The sequence below is a fragment of the Opisthocomus hoazin genome, chromosome 1 (genome assembly GCF_030867145.1).
Source record: "Opisthocomus hoazin isolate bOpiHoa1 chromosome 1, bOpiHoa1.hap1, whole genome shotgun sequence".
NCBI lineage: Eukaryota > Metazoa > Chordata > Aves > Opisthocomiformes > Opisthocomidae > Opisthocomus > Opisthocomus hoazin.
This window is the reverse complement of record NC_134414.1, coordinates 71,523,845-71,543,719: the sequence shown is the minus strand read 5'-3', so window position 1 is coordinate 71,543,719 and position 19,875 is coordinate 71,523,845. Positions and strand designations below refer to the sequence as shown.

General features: G+C 40.1%; 1 protein-coding gene across 16 annotated transcripts in view; it reads right to left on the bottom strand.

The window, feature by feature from the left end:
* The window catches only part of MCF2L (MCF.2 cell line derived transforming sequence like), a 165,421-nt gene that overhangs the window by 59,580 nt on the left and 85,966 nt on the right, over positions 1–19,875 (bottom strand). For all 16 annotated transcript variants that reach the window (XR_012764454.1, XM_075424948.1, XM_075424976.1 and 13 more), the window contains one exon: positions 9,676–9,759. Coding sequence is in view for 15 of the 16 variants with exons in the window: in XM_075424948.1 (XP_075281063.1) it covers positions 9,676–9,759 (84 nt within the window). In the remaining variant the exon portion in view is untranslated. The remainder of the gene's footprint in view (positions 1–9,675; positions 9,760–19,875) is intronic.

Below are 19,875 nucleotides of genomic sequence, written 5' to 3'. Positions count from 1 at the left end.
GATTTAGGAAAAAAAAAAAGTTAATACAGAATTAAGCAGGCGAACCTCCATCTTGAACTGAACACAACCTTCTTACCAGTTTGAACTCATTCCTGCCCCCTCCACAGCCCCATTTCCACTTCAGCTAGCTGCTCTGCTTCCAGCACAGTCTAAAAGCACTGGCAGAATATTAAAAGAACCAGGGAAGGCATTTCAAATGAGATATCCTGTTCAACTTCGCAGACTACCTACAGAAGGTAAGGTAGAGCCAAACACCTACGCTGCAATATGGCTGCTGATGAGCTAGATACCATCTGGATCATTTCTGGTATTTGCACCACTGGGCAGAACTCACAAATGCGATGCTTTTTAACGTGCTCCACATTTTTATCTATAAAATGTATTTTTTTAAGGCAATGTTAATGTTTCATGTCTTCTACAAGTGTATTTTCATAAACATAGGCTGGACAAAGGATTTGTTGAGCCCTAGCAACTGCATGAAGTTAACAGTTGGGGGTGGCAGGGACACATTGCTGGAAAGCTCTCTTTGCTTCACAGTTCAAAAAAGAGAAGAAAACCAGCCACAAATTACTGTGGCAAAATAATAAGTACTTTTTTCCAGCCCTGAAATCTGACAACTGCGCAGTAATCAGCTATAAACTGTATTAACAACACTGTCTGATCATGACAGCAACAGTGATTTGTGAAAATTACAGTGTGCTATTACCCACTTTAAGTGCCTTTGCATCTAACCTCACCAGAAAAACCATAGAAATATTTGAGCTCAGATTCATTGGATAACAGAAACCACCATTTCCCTCCAAAACCGCATGTAATTAGAAGAGCTCAAAGAGTATCCTTATGTTAATTTGTGGTGAATCTGACTTCAGTCTACTCGCTCACAGGCAATATGGTGCTACAACTGTGTAGCCCTTGAAATCCAGCCACATCAGAAAATTATGCATTCTGGATACATTTAAACAACAACAACAAAATACAACTATTATACAAATATCACAAGTTTGAAAACATAACCTTTATGGCACCCAAACACTACAACGTTGAGTCAATGGAGTTAATTTTAGCTATATAAATGTTCACAACAGAAGCGTAAGTTAAGACTAATTTTGATTCTATTATTTTTTTGTTCTACCCAGGCTCTAAGGACCAAAGCATTTTCCTCTCTCATTAAAAAAGTTTTCAAGCATGATAATGATGATTTCTGTTGCTCACGAGGTGTTCTACTCTCTCTAGAATATCTATTTTTAGATACAATTATACATTATTCGCAGTATCCCGCTCAGTCACTTGCTTTGTTCTACTTAACTTCTACAAATAGGACATATGAAACAAAAGAAGAACAATACACTTGCAGGACACATCCTAAAAGCAGAAGCCTGGACTATGATCTTCAGGAAGTTCCCAGACCACCACCGACTGTCGACAGTAAATGGAGCCATCCTGCCTTGACATTGCCTATTAATTTTCAGTTTCTAGTACACTCATCCCTGGTTATCTCTGGTGGAGACAACTCTATCCTGCCACATGCTGTTAGAAGATTGTTTTTTTACTGATTGTCTTTTTCTCCAGTATTTTCCTGCCAGGACACTTCAGCGCACATGTACCTTCAAATACATATAGCTCAAGTGCTTCTCCTTAATAGGACCTCACTGCTGAAAAGAGTTTAGGGAAGAGTGACCTGAAGTGCTATATGAAATAAATTCTCTAAAATTTCAGCTTTCACATTGCTGGCCTATAGAAGTTGCTTTCCATATCACAGTTTTAAATATGTGGCCATCAATGCGAGACAGGCCGCTCAGCAAAGCGGTTGCTACTTTCAAATGAGTGTTTGTCACTGCAAGCTACAAAGAGGGCATGGAAAATACAATAAAGTAGAAATCCTACATTTGAATTGTGTTTGCATTAAGTTGTAGTAAAATTAGTAGGCGAGTTCAGTTTTTAAAGTGCCCTTTATTTCACAATGAACCTGATGCAGCAAGGAACAATTTTTTTCCTTTATCCAGAATCACTTTTTCTTGCTTCATCTCTGCAAAAGCATCATTACACAGTTTATTCCTAAATTAGCTGTGTAAAATGTGATTTTCTTTCCTTCTCCCAGAAATAAATCAAACCACAGACTTTACCAGGAGGAGATAAAACAGAAACAAGAGTTTGGGAAGCTAGGTTGGGATTTGTTGTTGTTGGTTTTAGTGAAAAGGAAAGCATGTGAGAGACAAAATGAACAATTTTACTTCTCTCATCCTTCTTGAAACACAGGTTTGAGGCAAAAATTTAAAACATCTTATTAAGACTAATTCACATAACCTTCCAGTATCTCAGAATTATATACATCCAACTACAAAAATTGTAAGCTTAGATGAACTCTACAAATGCTACAACTCACAAAAATAATTCAGTCTGTACAGAATAATTTTTTAAATGAGCAACTAAAATTTTAATCACCATCCAAAAAAAATAGTGATGTAATATTTTAATAAATTCAGGTCTATTGGTAGAGTGACTACATCTAATTATCGCAGTCATAACCATTCAAAATCCATCTCTCTCTCCTTTCCCTCTAGCTCACAGTCCTGAAATTTCAGCCACAGCTGTGGAACAGCCTAAAGTTTGCTGGGCAATTTCTGTCCACAATGGCACACACAAGCCTACTCCTCTTTCTAGGCTTAAGCAGGGATGCACTGACTTATACAACTGGAATTTTATAGTTTTATGTGTTCCTGGGACAACCAAGTTTCTATTTGAGAGCATTTCCTTAGTCCAGTCTTAGTCTTTTTTTTTTAAACTCTGAATTTCTGAAAGAATATTAAAACCATTTATTTTCATTTAAAAATATAAACACTGTTGCAACTATGCAAAGGCCAGGTTGGACAGGGCTCTGAGCAACCTGATCTAGTGAAAGATGTCCTGCTCACTGCAGGGCAGTTGGACTAAATGATCTTTAAAGGTCCCTTCCAATCCAAGCCATTCTGTGATTCTATGAAAATGTTGAAAAACACCCAGTATTATTAATTTTTAAATATTAAACAAATAGCACTTGAGTGCCAGCTTTAGTTTTTGTTTAATACAAAGAACAGAAGGGAACGCAGCAGTCCTTAAACACGTGCAATCAGTCCACACATATTTCACCTGAAATCATGGAATGCTTTGGGTTGAAAGGGACCTTAAAAGGTCATCTAGCACAATCCCCCTGCATTTGGCAGGGACATCACCTACTAGACCAGGTTGCTCAGAGCCACACACAAACCGGCCTTGAATGTTTCCACAGATGGGGCCTCCACCACCTCTCTGGGCAACCTGTGCCAGTGTTTCACCACCCTCACTGTAAAAAATTTCTTCCTTATATCCAGTCTAAATCTACCCTCCCTTAGTTTAAAGCCATTACTCCTTGTCCTATCACAACAGGACCTGCTGAAAAGATTTTCCCTGTCTTTCCTATAGGCCCCCTTCAGGTACTCGAAGGCTCCAATAAGGTCTCCCCGCAGCCTTCTCTTCTCCAGGCTGAACAGCCTCCTGACTGGAGGATGAAATGATTCCCAAGAATTACTTGCCACTTATCTCATGACATGCAGCTGTAAGGAATCACAGAATGTTCGGGGTTGGAAGGGACCTCTGTGGGTCATCTAGTCCAACCCCCCTGCCCAAGCAGGGTCACCTACAGCAGGCTGCACAGGACCTTGTCCAGGTGGATCTTGAATATCTCCAGAGAAGGAGACTTCACAGCCCCTCTGGGCAGCCTGTTCCAGGACTCCATCACCCTCAGAGGGAAGAAGTTCTTCCTCATGTTCACACGGAACTTCCTGTGCTTCAGTTTGTGCCCATTGCCCCTTGTCCTGTCGCTGGGCACTACTGAAAAGTGCTTGGCCCTGTCCTCCTGACACCCACCCTTCAGATATTTATAGGCATTTATTAGGTCCCCTCGCAGCCTTCTCTTCTTCAGGCTGAACAAGCCCAGCTCCCTCAGCCTCTCCTCGTAGGAGAGATGTTCCAGTCTCCTCACCATCCTTATAGCCATTCTCCTTATTAGAGGATTATTACTTTTCAGTGTAAAAATGGAAAGATTATAGAAGTAAAGAGCACTGAATTGTATATCAGCAATCAAAAAAAAAAAACCAACCTCAACACCTCTTTAAATTAAGTAGATCTGCTTCCACCCTATCTCCATGATCCTTCATTAAAGCAAAATTTTGTTATTAACTCATTTATAACCGACTTTGGCAACCTATTCAACTGAAACTTCTTTAATAGATTTAGTATCAAAGAAAACACAAATTACCTCTCTAAATATGGAAATTTTTTTCAGTGGTTAAATCTCTACAATTCTAGCAAATCTCCAGTTTGGTGGAACTCTTCTAAATACATCTATGAGCCTTATTCTAAGGACAGTTTTTACAACAGTGACAGCATTGCATTTTGGAGAAACACATTTTAAAAACATACTGAATTGGATTAGCTCCACAGGCTAGGTAGCAAAATGACTTACCTGTGCTTAGGAAATAGCACTTCATGTTCCTAACTTCTGTACACAATTATTTAAACAATGGCACCAACTGTTAAAATTATGTGGACCCAGAGCATCGTGATCTTGTGCATGAAAGGAGTGGAAAAATGATTCTTGGAAAATTAGCTGTGCTACTGTGAGATAGGACTGGTAAAGTTTATACCATAAGCCTAGATAATTTAACATTTATTCTTTATACTCTGTTACATCTAACTTCTCCCATCACGGCTGCAATCTCTTTTGGATTTGTTTTCACTTTTTCATTAAGCAGGTAGGGCGATAGAGAAGTGCCAAGCCAAGGAAACTGCAACACTGCTTCACATAAAAACTACTCCAGAGTCTCAGTGATGACCTGGTATCTAAACCCAATTTCAAATGAGAAATAATCAATATTCTTTTCCGTTTAAAATAGAATTGACAGGGAAAATTACAAAAGCTACGAGTTGTGCAGCTGCTAAAAAAACACACACAAGTGCGCATTCACACACACACACCCCCCCCAAGAAAACTGTAATTCCTCACAACCCTGTGAAAGACACGCTAGGTTTTTCATACAGCCAGCAAATTCAGAAGCAGCAAAGGAGATTGCTCAGATTTCCAGGAAAAAAAGAGCATGAGATGATTTTGTAATGTTTTCCTAGTTATTCTGCTCCTGTTTGCAGAAGAAAAGTATTCTCAAAAGCACTCTGCCCAACCCCACAAAAAGGAAGCAAGGTGGTTGGACATAAGCAGGTGATGACAGAGCAAAGAGGTTGGTCTTCTAGCCTGAATCTTATGACCTCTCTGTTGATCAATATGCACACACAAGATTCAAGAGCATCATCACTGTTGAACGGCCTGGATCGACAAGTCTTGTTCAAGAGACCTAGTTTAAGTAAAAGGAATCTTGTTTGCAGTCACGTCAAATGTGAGGTCCTCATGTGAATAAGAGAAGGGCTTACTACAGATTCTACTTTACCTTTTGCAGTGGTTCAGCTATTATGTTTGTGTTTTTCTGATAAAGAATTTCTCCATTCTACTTGCATAATATACTTAACTGGAGTCAGAGTATTTGAAATTACACATAGACTTCAGTGAGGTAGTGGATAAAAGCTTCATTGCATATCCTTTGCCAAGAAAAACAGAATCAAGGGGCATTTATTAAAATATTCTCTCCTTCAAAGGAGAGAGAAGTTTTACAAGTAAAACTCTCTCTTCATTACAAGCAAAACTTCCACAAGCTGCATTTTGCCCAGGCTGATCAGCAGCAAGTATACTGGCTTATAAATCAGACTGCAAGAACTAAATTTGTACCTGAATGTATTTGAACTGGAGATCTCTTAGCCAAGGATTCATTTTTTTTTCCTTTCTCTTTACTACTTTTTTTTTTTTTTAATCTCCACAGACAATGGTGTAGCACTGTGAATATAAACCAGCAGTTAAACCTACACCTGTGCAGGACAGAAACTGTGAAGTCATACCTCTGCTACTGTCAACGCACAACATACACTTGGAACATATTCTACAGGCAACAAAAATCAAGTTCATGTTTTTAAATAACTGATGCACTGTATGTGGTACAGGATCCCTTCAGAAGTTCTCAAACACAATTTTACAAACAGACTCAGCACCTGTGGATACTTCAAAGGGAACAGTTTAACCAGTGAGGTATTTTCAGGTCATGTCCACAGAGGAGAGCAAGAGCACAGAGAAGGAAATAGTTACAGAGAGCGAGGAGAAGGTTATTATTTAGAATGATAATTTAAAGGGCCAAAGATATAAGCATTTTGAAAGCTAATACCAATGCCAACTTTTTCAACTGCAGGAAAAAAACTAAGAATTGATAAGCAAAAATGCAAGTGGCATGGACTTGTATTTATATTTCCTTTAATGGAAATCTTTTGAAGTTGCTCAATGCATAAAGAGGCATTCAAAGCAAAGTGAGCCGAAATAATTGGTTCAGTACTTGTGGTGGCCAAGAGTCTCATTTGCACATCACATAGGTTGTACAATTTAAGACGCATATAAAGATACACACCTGTCTGTATGCTCTTGTTCATCTACATTTGTTTTAACATACCTGCGTAAAGCAATGGTAAATATTTGCAAAGTTAGGTATGAAAGTCACACAGCAACCTTCCAATCAAGGAAAAAGAGAAAAGAAAATACTAATGAACGTGTATGAAAATACTTTTGAAATGTGAATGAAGGACTGTAAGGAATATATTTTCCAGAGACTTTTAAATGGACCTTCCAATGTCCTTCGTGAGGATTAAAAAAAAAAACAAACGTAGAATACCCTTTGCAATGCAGAAGAAAAAGTGACTGCACAAATACTAACTAAAGGAAGAAAAAGACAGGTGAAACAGTGAACCATGCAGAGAAGACGTTTAAGACAGCCTAGCAACAACAAAAAAGAATAACAACAATTCTTACAAAGATAAGGACCTTGTTCCACAGAAAAAAAAAATCTCCAAAGGAAAAAGTAAACAGCTGGGCCTGAGGTAAAATATAAACTTCAGGGCTTATAAAATTGTTATGTGAATGATTCATTACAAACCTCATCCACAGCTTGTCCCTCCATTAGAATTAAACTGAACATATGACTGCATACTTGCTGCTGAGCAAGAGCTAGAGCCATCAGCATCCGTGCAAGTAGCTAGCATCTTCACCTCATTACACTTCGCTATATATACTGAAAACAGAAGCATTAATCTAAGTTTTTGCTTTATTTTGTTTCATTTCAAGCCTAAATTGGATGTCGCTGTAGCATTTTGATTATAAACTAGCAGAATGAGGAGCACAAATTACTTTATACCTGCAGAGGAAAAGAGAGCAAGAGAAAGAAGTGACCCTGATTTAGACCAAAGCACAGAAAGTAGCTCGGGAAGGGCTACAGCCTTTAGCCACAGAAGCAGACCAGGTCTCATTCACTATTCAAACAAGCGTCCCACAAGACCTAGATACATCCTATTAGAGAAACTGAAGCGATTCTCAAGTATATGTCACGCTGCTGCTAAAACGCCAGAAAATAAAAACTGAAATGCATCCAAGACACATTACGCAATTCACCATACCTGCAAAGATGCTATCTACCAAAAGTATTTGTAATCTATGGACTTCATTTTAACGAGATTTATGCCATGTTCTAAGATTCTATTCCCAAGGCGACTTAGTAATAAGCAAAAAAGCCCCCTTCACGCACACTGTGAATGTCTTACGTGGCATTCCAGCAATGCCACTCATAAGCACAACTGCAAGAACAAACAAATTGTATATAAATCGAGTATCAGAATATTAGCTCTGTTCCTTTGTTCACAGAACCCATAACACCACTGTTTGGTACAGCACAGAAAATTAACCGTCTGTGTCCTGCAGGAAAATATTAGGATAAAAGAACTGAAGTCCTAAATAAAATGAAAATGCCTAACAGTCAAATTGCCCAAGAATGATAAAAAAGAGCAGAGAGCACAGACACAGTCCACAGTACTGCAGCTGTTCTGCTATTTCAGGCAAACAAAACAGACTTCTAATAGACACAAGGGTGAATAAATAGAAGAAAATAGAGCAAGGAACGGCTGCTATTACTAAGCTTCACTGCACAGTGGATGTAATGAGTGCTGAAGACGCTTATGGCTGTGCAAACTCAACAATTTTAAGAAGTGAACAATCTCCACTTGGACGCAATTAGATTTTATTAGTCTACTGTAGTCACCAGTTTTCCCCTTACTTCAGAGGGACAAAAAAACCATAAACCCTACTTGCTGTTTCCGAGATAGGCCAATTCTTGCATAACACTATTATGAGCTTTTTTTTCTCCTAGATAAGAAGAAAGAGCCTGGGAAGTCAAAAAAAATAAACTGCCAGGAAAGAACTGTAGCTTAAACACCATCACCCCAAATGGAACATGAACTTCAACTTCATCAACAAAATCATCTTATTTTCAAGTGCTGCCACCACCCCACATAAAACACAGTCACAACCACAGACCCACACTTAGTTTAGCCTGTGTGGCAGGAATAAATAATAATTAATGGTTAACCGTAAGTACCACATTCAATGAACTCCTGCCAAGCAAAGCAGTACATTGCTTCCTTCCCACATGTCTCAATCAGTTGTAGGGAGGGATTCAAAGGCAGAGGGAATAGTCATCAAGACCAGCTTCAGCCTAGAGCAGTAAACCTCCTTCATGCTGAAGGAGGCAGGGCAGCTCTGCAAAGCCACTGATGCTCTCCCACTCTGTGCACTGGAGGGAGGGCAGGTCACTAACTCCAGCAAAGGCACTGTCTCCCTTTACCCGTTAGCTGCCAGCCATGGTTCCAGCATCGAAACAGACCAAGCCCAGCAACCAACACCTGCACAGCACAAACGTAGGCCCCCATCACCTACCTGGCACAAGTTATCCAGGGGCATCAAAGACCTCTGTGCTGCGTGAACATGGCTGTGCTGCTTTTAGAGACAGCTGTACGCCTAAAAGCAGGTTCCTTTGCAAAAGACAGGTGGTGATACCAAGCTGAAAACCCCATCCAGAACTTGGTGCTACACATGCCTGACCCCCTGCACTGAGGCTGTGGGGGAACACAGTACTGTGGTGCTCGCTCAGACACTGCTTTGGTCAAGTCCAAGGTGTCAGCTTGGGCTTCAGTATTGAACCCGACAGCAGAGCCAGCAGCAGCACAGCCGGTGGGCCAAGGACTGCGAGACCACAGTAACCACCAGGGCATCCACACTGCACTCCCCAGCTCTGGGCAAGGGAGGACTCAGCTCAAAGAGCTCTAAGTCAGTGTTCGAGCCCTGTGTCAGCTCCAAGCATTGGACAGCTCAGGCTAAGTGTCTGCAGCTCCCTTAGCACTGACTACAGGAGACTGTATGTTCCTGTACCGGGCTCATCAGCACTTCTTTACTAATATTCCCCTGTTTATTCTTTTATCCTACCCTCAATTCCATCCCATTATCCTGGAAACTGGAAAATGAACTATAATATAAAATTCCTAGTATACTTCTTTTTTAAAAAAAAAACAACAAAATAAACCACCTTGTTTTCATAAATGCTTAAATAACACGTCTCGGTAGTCTATACTTTGAGTTGCTCATAAAATATTAATTTCTTCTATACGAGATCTCAAGAACTATGAAAGCACAACAGGCCCAACCACACACCTGAGCAATGTCTGTAGAGGAGAACACCAGAGTCTTACCTGACAGGTAAGCAAACTGTTTCTTTAACTGGTCCTGAATATCTGCAGCATAGAGGGGAATGATATCCTGATGCATGATTTCATCTGCGGAGGAAAAAAAAAATTTGCATTGCAAAGTTATTTTATGTAAAACTTCATAGCAGACATCAAAAAAAAAACAAAAACCATGCCCAGAACACAAACACACAGGAAGCTATCCAAGTTTTGAAAAATATGTGAAAATATTTGGAGTCTTTCAAGCGTCTGCCAAGGGCAAACTTTTCTTTGAACAGCGTACTGATAAAAGAGCAAAGTAATGTGGATTTCCTGACACTCAGAAGCAGTATGGGATGTCACTGAGCCGAATACTGTAGAGCTAATATTTCTCAGGAATTATGTTAAACAGTGGGTTTTTTTTATGTATCAAATTCAATTTTTATTAAAACCTTCTCAACTCGCACACAAAAAGAGAAACTTATGCTCCTTCTAACCTGCTTGCTAATGTTCAAATACCCCAGGGCAACAGCATTCAATGAAGTGGGTAGAACAGGCTTGAAAGGACATCCTCACATTGAGCACACATTTGTACCTCAGTCGTGAAAAGCATTGCTTAATCTTTTATCTCAGCCCTTCCACTTTAGCTTAATGATCAACATACTGCTCTCTCATGTCTTTGTTTTCTGCCACAGTGTTTGAGCAGAGGCGTCTCCCACGTATTTCCAGAGGTCAAGCAGAAACCTAAGTTTCACTGGCCATGACAAGTTGCCTCATTCATTAAACTAATCTCTCTCTTTTTGTTTCCTTGTAAAAAAAAAAAAGTGTTAGCCTTTTGCAATTTCTAAAAATTATTCTACATTTTTAGCCTCATTGAAACCATTATTTGGTTTTGAACATTTCTTTTAATATGGCATTGTATAAAGAAGTTTTGGGTTTCATGTACATTGAAATGCCATTAAGATAGACTCAAATCTGACACTCAGCACTGTGAACATGCACAAGAAAAGTAAATAAAAACATAAAAGTGAAGTAAGGATGAGTGTCACCTGCCTTAAAGCATAAGCTGATCAAACAGAAGTAGAGCTCTGGCCCTCAAGGAAAAGACTTGCTATTACTGAGATCTTTCAAATGCTAGATCTTGAGGGGACAGCCGCTCACTTTTATAAGCAATTCTCACGCGTGTAAAATTCTGAGAACTGCAGTTATTTGAGAATAGCAAAAAACCCCACTTTCAGTTACTTCTTCCAGAAATGCAATGACTTATGCTGGGAAACAGGACTTCTCTGTTCTTTTTCAGCTGGTCTGGCAGAGGAAGACCCATGACCACTTTCAAGGTCACACACTGATCAGAGCTATTTTCCTGCATCCGGTGAACTGCTGCTTGATCAGAAGACCTCTGCATACCATGCTGTCAAATCCTTCAGGGGGTATGTTTAACTGTTAAGTCATATCTCACCCAGACCTTCAGTTATGTCATCATCTTAATGTTTTTAACAGAAAACTGAACACAGATCTTTCAAAAGTCCAATCTCAGATGGCCAAGTCATTTCCAGAGGAGGAGACCCCACCCAAAAGAAAAAAGAGTTCAGATTTTATTTTTGCTGTCAGTGCTTTTTAATGTGAGAAGCCCTCCTGCAGCAGTGTTTAAGACACCTCTGATTCTGCAAACCGGTAGCTGCTGGTGGACCCATTTATCTGAATATAACCTATTACAGGATCAACGCCTAACTTTTTGGTGGGAGATGTGAAAAGGGAAAAGAATGTAATCACTTTGTAATACACCGTCTTGCCTACAGTCACAAGCAGAAATAAATTATCACTATTGAAGCATAAGCATGTATTAAAATACACGTTTTGCATATGTAAGTAAATACGTGACACATACCATTCAAGCAGGCAAGGTGTTTGTAAGTCAGGGAAACTCCTTACTTTACATTTCCCAGATACATAATGATCATTATTTCTTCATGTACCCATGTGATCAATCCCATTGCGGTTCCTGACTTGTGCCAGGTAAAGACACAACTCTAGACTTGATTGCCCCAGTTTTCTCTCTGATAGGAACAGCAGCTTTTGCAATCAGCACAGCGCAGCCCACAACCTTGTGGTCAAATACTGTTTCACTGAAAAGACTGCATTTTCCTCCCCCTGGTTTTAAACCCCGTTTTAACTCATATTTAAGATCCAGCGTGTTTGCAGCTGCAGGAGCAGCACACTGTGCCCGTTCATAGATGGAAAACCTCCAGAAGACCTTCCTTCTGCGCTCTCCTCCATCAAGGCCTGTGCCCCCTTCTCATCTTGCTGATCTGGTTTCGTGACACTTTTCAGGAAGCAGAATACGTGTTAAGATCAGAGCTGATTTTCAATAATTTGAAACAACTGAGAAAAACAGTAGTACAAAACAAAGTGAGAAAATGCAGCTCTGGGAAGCGCTGAAGAGTTTGCACCCAGCCACTTCACAGGACACACCTGAACCCGGTCTCAGCACTCACAGACTCAGCCAGAAATTGCTCTCCAATACCAAGTCTCCTTCCAGAAAAGATGCAATTGTAAACATAATTGCTCTGCATCATTTCCTTTATACTGAGCATCCCTCTAGAAAAGGGAGTTCATCACAGTTTGTCTGGGACTGAACCTGATTTCACTAAGTTTGTACTTCTTTACTTGAATATGCTGTTTCCTTAACAAGGCAAGGTAAGGAAAGGCACACATGCGAAACAGACTGCAAAGGCACACACTCCTTCCACTCATGGTCTTTGGGGAAAATAATTTCTTGGAAATATTCTTTAAATAGAGAACCTGCCACCTGCTACATGCTTTAGGGACAATTTCCATTTTAGTAAAGCTAATTAAGTGCACATTGAAATACAGAATTACTGAGAATCTGTTCACTGTATTCTAACAAATTTTTACAGGCTCGAACTCTACTTCCACTTACACAGATTAAGATTTACACAGCCTGTGACTTTCCCTGTTCTACCCCGACTACTTTACATAATATTTTCAAAACAAGGACCTAAGAGTTTGTCTGTTTTACTGTAATTAAAATTCACAATTAAGAAAGAGATGCTCATCCCAAAACATGCTAGAATACCCAGACTTTCCCGAAGAGCTTATTTAAAGAGTTTTCCAGAGTAGTGTGCTTAAAATAAAGCCTCTGGGTACTGCAATGCATCTGGTATTGTGGGTGCTAATAATAAAATTAGGTTCTGTAAAGTTATCTCTGTCTTTTTTAATCCTTATTCTTCAAAGCCTAACACACATAATAGCTGGGAATGCACGAAGATCCTTTTTTAAGCCAACAACTGGGGGTTCCTTAAAAATCACGTTATCTAGTGTTTACATTATGAGTGTAAGAGAGGATGGAAATGTCATCTTGCTAACATAAAGTAACCAGTTAAAGATGTGGTTCTCAAAGAAAACCTTTCTCTTTAAAAATGTGAACGACAGTCATGCGGATATATCATCTTCTAATTCAATTTTAAATCTTGCTTTGATAGGCCTGTCTCTGTGATGGAGGACGATGGCTTAGAGGGGCCTGACCCTGTCCCATCACAGACAGCTGACTGCATTTCAAGTGAAGCACGATGACAGATTTAAGAACAAGGGCACTAAGATAACTTGTGCTTGAATTACCTGGTGCCAGTAAGCCCTGGAGAAACCCAGATCTGAGAAAACGATCAGTGTCTCTCAAGTTAAGATTTTCACTTACTGGTAAAAGGCTCCTCTTTCTTTCCTGATCGAACCAAAAGTCATCATCATTTGGAGTTCGCCTGACATGCCGAAGCAAAACCATTTTCACAGAAGACAACGCTGGAGGGGAGTCTGAACAGACCATACCCACGTTACATGGAAGTCGGTCTCCGGACACGACTCATGAGCCTCTAGTAATGAGATTAATCCAATTCCCACCAAGCCTGCTGGAATTACACCACCCTTTGAGTAGCTCTGTATGAAATCCTATGGCCATTACTTTATACCAACCTGAAATTCAACCTGTTTGTATACATATGGACACAATTATGCCTCTCAGCACAGATCCCAGCAGCAGACCACAAAGCGAACCACATATAATTTTCACTCCTCCTCTTTCTTGCCAAGTCAGCAAGATTTTCCCCAAAACACGTCTATGAAATTCATCCCTTAAATTGAAGAAACGATGTCTTTTTCTCAACCAGATTTGTTTTGCTTCTCCTTTGGAGCAGCCTTCCCAATCAAAGAGTTGAATATCTTCTAGGAAGGGGGTCTTAATTTGAAAAGTCTCTTCATTAATGCAGCCTCCCATCTGGTAATTATAAATACAAGATAATGACTTTCAGAGCAGTCCCTTCATCTCTCAGCCCCAGGGCAAACCTTTCATTTCCTCATTCTTCCCTCTTCATCTTCGCCCGCCGACCACCATCACTAACAGTCAGCTCCTTTGTGTAGTCCCTGAAGGAGGAAGGGCCAGAGCAGCAGAGCTGGTGAAGACAGCCCTCTTCCACGCTAAGCCACATGAAACTAATGAGCTAGTCAAGATGCCAAGAGAGCTCTCCAGCTTTAAAACTGAAGTTTAAAAATTGCTGCTGATCAGTGATGATGCCTGCAAGCTCTGCTGCTAGGTGTGCTCAGGCACAATAGCTGCAGTCCGAGCTCCTCGGGTCCACATGCTAATTGTAGCCACACTGGGCTGATGACAGCAGTTCATATAAATGCTCATGCATTAAGTATTAAAACCTCACCGGACTGCAATATCTTCAGGAAGAGTTAATTTCTATTTCATTTGACTACACTGCAACCAAAACAAGTGGCCAGGAAAAGCAAGGGATTAAACCTGTGGCGTTTTCATGCAAAAGCCAGCTCTCTGCTAAAGTGTAGTTAGGAAGGAAATTATCACCTGGGTAAAACAGTGCTCTTGCAACTTGTTCACTTCTGGTGAGCTAAAATATCCCAAGCAAGCAGGAAACGTGAATTCTGCACTTCCACCACCATCCCAATTGCTAGCACAAACAGAAATAAAGCAACGTAGCGCTCCAAACAGCTTTGTATGGCACTGAGTGTCAAAAAAATATTTTAAATGATACAAGTAGGTAAGAATTTTACCTGTAAAAGCTTAACAGCCTACAGTCAAGCTACATCTCCCATTTCCTCTCCCAGTCAGAAAAGAGACAGTTTCATTTCAAGAACCCTGGTGCATGAAAGAGATGGTCAAGTTGAGATACCTTTTCCTTTCAGTGAATCATGGTTTATAGAAGTCCCTCTTCTGTGGCATTGCTAACATCAGTTCATTTTCTAGGACTGCATAGCCCATTGCCACAATACGCATAGAATACCGTGTCTGTGTAGCCCCATTGCTACAATAGGCTAGACTGGAATCCCATCCACTTTCAGTGTTAAGTAAGGATCCAGCCAAGTCAAAAATGGGTACTGCCAAAGAAAATCTAAAACCTTAGGAGTGATGTTTCCGCTATTATAAACCCATGCACAGTGGACAGAGGCACTTACTGTGAGTGGTGTTTTTAATGACTCATGCATCAGAAAGCCTGACCATTCAGATCTTTCACAGAATCCACGATCTTTCTGCAGCACTTTTCATAACCCATGAGTTTTAGCAATATTTAAATGAATCCATTGAAATGAAACTTGGATATCTCTGCTTGTTTAACTGTACCTGAAGAACACCACTACTACTTAGAAGAGACATAAATTAATCCCAAAATGCTGCAATTACAGTATTTAAACACAAGGGATAGGAACTTGTCATGTGTGAAATAACAGAAAAACAAAAAAAACACCTTTATATTATGTAGATGCCTCCTGAACCACCGGCTTTACCCAAGTAATTCCTGCTTCCTGTAATCACAATTAAAGAAAAAAAAAAAAGTCCACCTCTTTCTTCTTTCAGATTACAGGCTTGGAGCTTTGTCACAGGACTATCTACAAAACTACAAGGATGATGGTTTAGTTTCATGTAGGAAGATTAATGACTGATCCTTCTTTTGAAAAAAAAAAAACACCAAACTTTTGAAGTGTACAGAAAATGCAGCACTGCTGGGCTGGCACAAGACAACAAGAGGTGTAACAGTCTTGATTTTCGTGACTGAAATCATGAAACAGCTGCTAAAAGCGTACTTGGACAGCCAACCAAGATTCTTATTTCTTTCAAACTCTCCTCTAATATTTTTGGATTTGCCCACTTATTACGCACGTCAAAGGATGTATTCATTTTTGTTCTCTTCCCTCTTCCACCTCTACTTTTCCAAAAGGCAATAAAGTTCTCTGTCTTAGTTTGCCTAAATAACATCACCTCAAAGCACAGATGTAGCAGAAATATAATCCTCCCACTTCCCTGTATAGTAGCTGTACTCACAGGATACTACGAGTGCTAAAAACTACATCTTCTTGCTCTTCTGCTTAATCAGTCACACCTTTTTGACACACATACTCTGTAGTCCCACAGCGTCTCAGAGATCAGTATTAAGTCTATATATGGCTTACAAAAGCATCAAATACTATCTGATCTGTAACTAGAAGAAAACTATGTAATAATTAGGACGGCAATCCAGGGATCTACACAGGACCTAACATTTCTTTATACTCAAAGAAAATCTAAAACAAGACAAACAATATTAGGAGCTATGCAAAAAAAAAAAAGGGCTGGTGATGGTGGTGTAGATGTCGCAATTGTTGCAAAAAATCTGAAAGTGTTACCAGTTATAGCATCTAACCTGTTGTGCCGTGCTTTCGCTCCATACAGTGACTAAGTGCATCTAATCTGTTTTGGTGACAAAGTGATCTTCTTTAGTTCAAGTCATGATAATTACTCCCTTCCCAAACTGAGAAGGAAGGGGAACTTTGAATCATGCCACACAGCCATATTACAGTTCGACTTTTTGTCAGCCGCAAAGAGGACTAAAAGGGCAGCAACACCATGTCATGGACTTCCCATCTAAAAGCAAAAATGTACCTGCTGCGTAAGGCATGCTCTTACTATTGCAGCAATAACATTCCTCTCATCCTTCTCCCAGGATGTCCTGAACAAAGCCAAATAAAATTTATTTGCCTCCATGTAAACTCTTTTATGCTCTTGCAGGATAGTTTCAGACTGCTAGGAACCACGTCTCCAAAATAGGGTTAACAAATATTGCCAAAATTGCAGCATCATTAACTCCTTCTTATTGCAAATCAAGCTGAGCTATAGTATAAAAATATTTCTAAAGTATTAGATGTACTCAATTACCAACAAGAAGCAGATTTTGCAAAACAGAAAAGGGTTTTTTTGGTTTTTTTGTTGGTTTTTTTTTTTTTTTTTTTTTTAACAGAGAAATATTAGATATAGTCTGAGCAGCAGAGAATGTTCTCCTAGCCAGGACTCCAGTGACAAGACGGTGATTGACCCAGATGTGTCTCACTTCATGCTTTAGCAAGCAAGCCTCCATGGAATAACAAAAATGTTAGATTTTGCCAACTGCATTTAATAAGATTTAATGCTCTGAGAAAATTATTATAGGAATTTTGCTTTCTAAGTACTAAAGCCTTGCAAAGAAGGTGAAGTCTTACAAATACAGAAAACAGAAAGAGCAACACTGAACAGAAGACCTACATGCAAATTACAGGACTCATCTTCAGTGTGACTTAAAAACTAATGATGCAATCACACCACTTAAACACATAGGCTAAAGTGGACACCTTTTCAGACAACCAAACCAAAGATTCTTCTCCGCTGAAACCATCTGCTTTCAACCCTCCCTCTGCAGAAAAATACAGAACTCAAAGCATGCCCCAAAGCTCTGACTGAAAGGTCAACACACGCAGGACCAGCTGCACGAGCACCTGGCAATTCTACTAACCGGAATGCTATTTTTGTGTGGTATTTTGGAAGCAACATAGGACTTTACACAATGTGATTTCACCCTTGATCTGAAAATTAAAATCACTCTTATAGAACAGCAAGGTGATAAAATCTAATTGCTTATTGTACACATCTGTTCTGGAGAGAAATGATATCTCCTTTACTCAAGGAGGATTAACAATAGGCATGGCTACAGTACAAGCCTGCACAGCACAAGCCTGCACAGCACACTGCTTCAGACACTGGAAATAGGACTGCAGTGTCGGCAATCGTGAGGTCGTCACAGAACGAGTTGGGTTGGAAGGGGCCTTCACAGATCATCTGGTTCCAACCCCCCTGCCACGGGCAGGGACACCTTCTACTAGACCATGCTGCTCAAAGCCCCATCCAACCTGGCCTTGAACACTGCCAGGGAGGGGGCAGCCACAGCTTCTCTGGGCAACCTGTGCCAGTGCCTCACCACCCTCCTCATAAAAAAAAAAAAAAATTCTTCCTTATGTCCAGTCTAAGCCTAAAACCAGCACTACTTGTCTTGTCACTGCAGGCCCTGATAAAAACTCTTTCCTGAATTTTATCATTTCAACAACATGGAGGACAGCTAGAATCACTTTTAACGAACAATATATTTTATAGTACTCTGACACACTTTTCCACAGAACTGTACATCTATAAACTAATGTTTTGAAAGTGTGAAGCACTTCATGGGTGTGAGAGAGAAGGAGGAGCTAAGTGTTCACTAAGTGGCTTATAGGGAGCTGAGTACTAGTTTTCAGCTAAGACAGATGTACTTGCAGCTGTTAGTAAACTTCCCAGTTTGTGGGACTCTGCCTACAGATGATTTACAGAGAAGTGGCTGAGTTCATAACCAGAGTGGCTGCCCCACCTTACCACACAGACAACCAAGTTGTGAACGAAGCAGCTCTTGAAGCACTGTGGCTTACTGCCCAATACCATTAAAAAGATGAAGCCCATCACGCCTCTCTAAAGCACTGCTAATATTAACTGCCTCGGGTAATATGGAGGCAGGACATGGTTCAGTATCGCTCACAGGCAGCTAAAGAGTCCTTTAATGCAATGCAGTCAGGTCTGCTTCTCATAGCCAGCACGCTAGAGGTTTGGCAGGAGCCTCCTCTCCCTCGCTTCATAGACCCTCATTTTCACCTCTTTTAGGCCTCAAATTAAGAATCCATTCATTATCCAATCTGAGAGCCCAGCACATGACTGTAATGATTAATCAAGTTCTGCTAAATAAAGATCTGGCCCTGAAAGCAGGGAGTTATTTTTGATGAAAACTGACTGTGCAAAACAAATCAAAGATATAATTTCTTGGATTTATTTGTGTCTCATCTACAAAAATAAACATTCAATTTTGTTTCTGCAAGTGCAACAGTGTAACTGGATGTTACCTCTGTTTTGAGAAGTTGTTTTGCTAGACCAAGTCCAAAGATTTACAGCTTTCTCCTCACAATCTGCCCTTTTGGGAATACAGGGAAATTACCGAAGCTTCTTGAAATAAAAAAAAAAAAAAAAAAAAAAAACAAAAAACACCACCACCAAAATAAAACACCAAACCACAAAATCCCCGATTTTGTGTGTGCCAAGTACAAAGTAGATGCATATTTAAAAAGTTACAACTTGGTGGTTGTTAGGAGAAGCCATGGTCCATAAATCATCTCAAATGAAACACAAAATCCTTGCTTAGAACTTAAACCCAACAAAACCCTGTCATGTTCAAACTGAGAACCGGATACACAGATACATCACTATGAATTAGATGACCTTCACAATTTCTCTCACCTAACCAAGCATAAAAACAGAAAACGAGACTAAGCACAGCAAAGCTGAACTCTGTTTGCTACAATTCCACAGGCTCTGTGGAACAAAGGTTTATAAAAGCCAGGGTCTTTAACAAGTACCGTGAGCAACTGCTCTTCCATTTGCAAAGACTTTGGGTCTTCTGCACAAAACATAAATGCAGCAGGGCTGCATTTTGAAGAGTAAAGCCATATAAATAAAAAAAAAAATCTGAATATTTGATACTGAGAGAAGCGCCTGAGCATTTGAGGAAACAAACATATCGGGCTCCCTTCATTTCAGGGTAACGTGGTAATGACAAGTGGCAGAATCTCTTATACATCGTGTGCAGTGAAGAGACTGAAGAGCAAACTTGGACCTTGAACTCCTCTGGTGGTGGGTATTCTCATCTGAAGTCTCGTTTGACCTCACTAGATAGCCTGCTCCTTTGAGACTGAAGGCAGGTTAAAACAAACAAACAAAAAGCCAAATGAACAACAAAAAAAGTCACTTCCATGGTGTTAAGATGGGAATCTACTTTTGAAGACGTGGCCCTAGGTCCTGGTAAATACCAGGTTTCAATGACACCACTGAGGTGC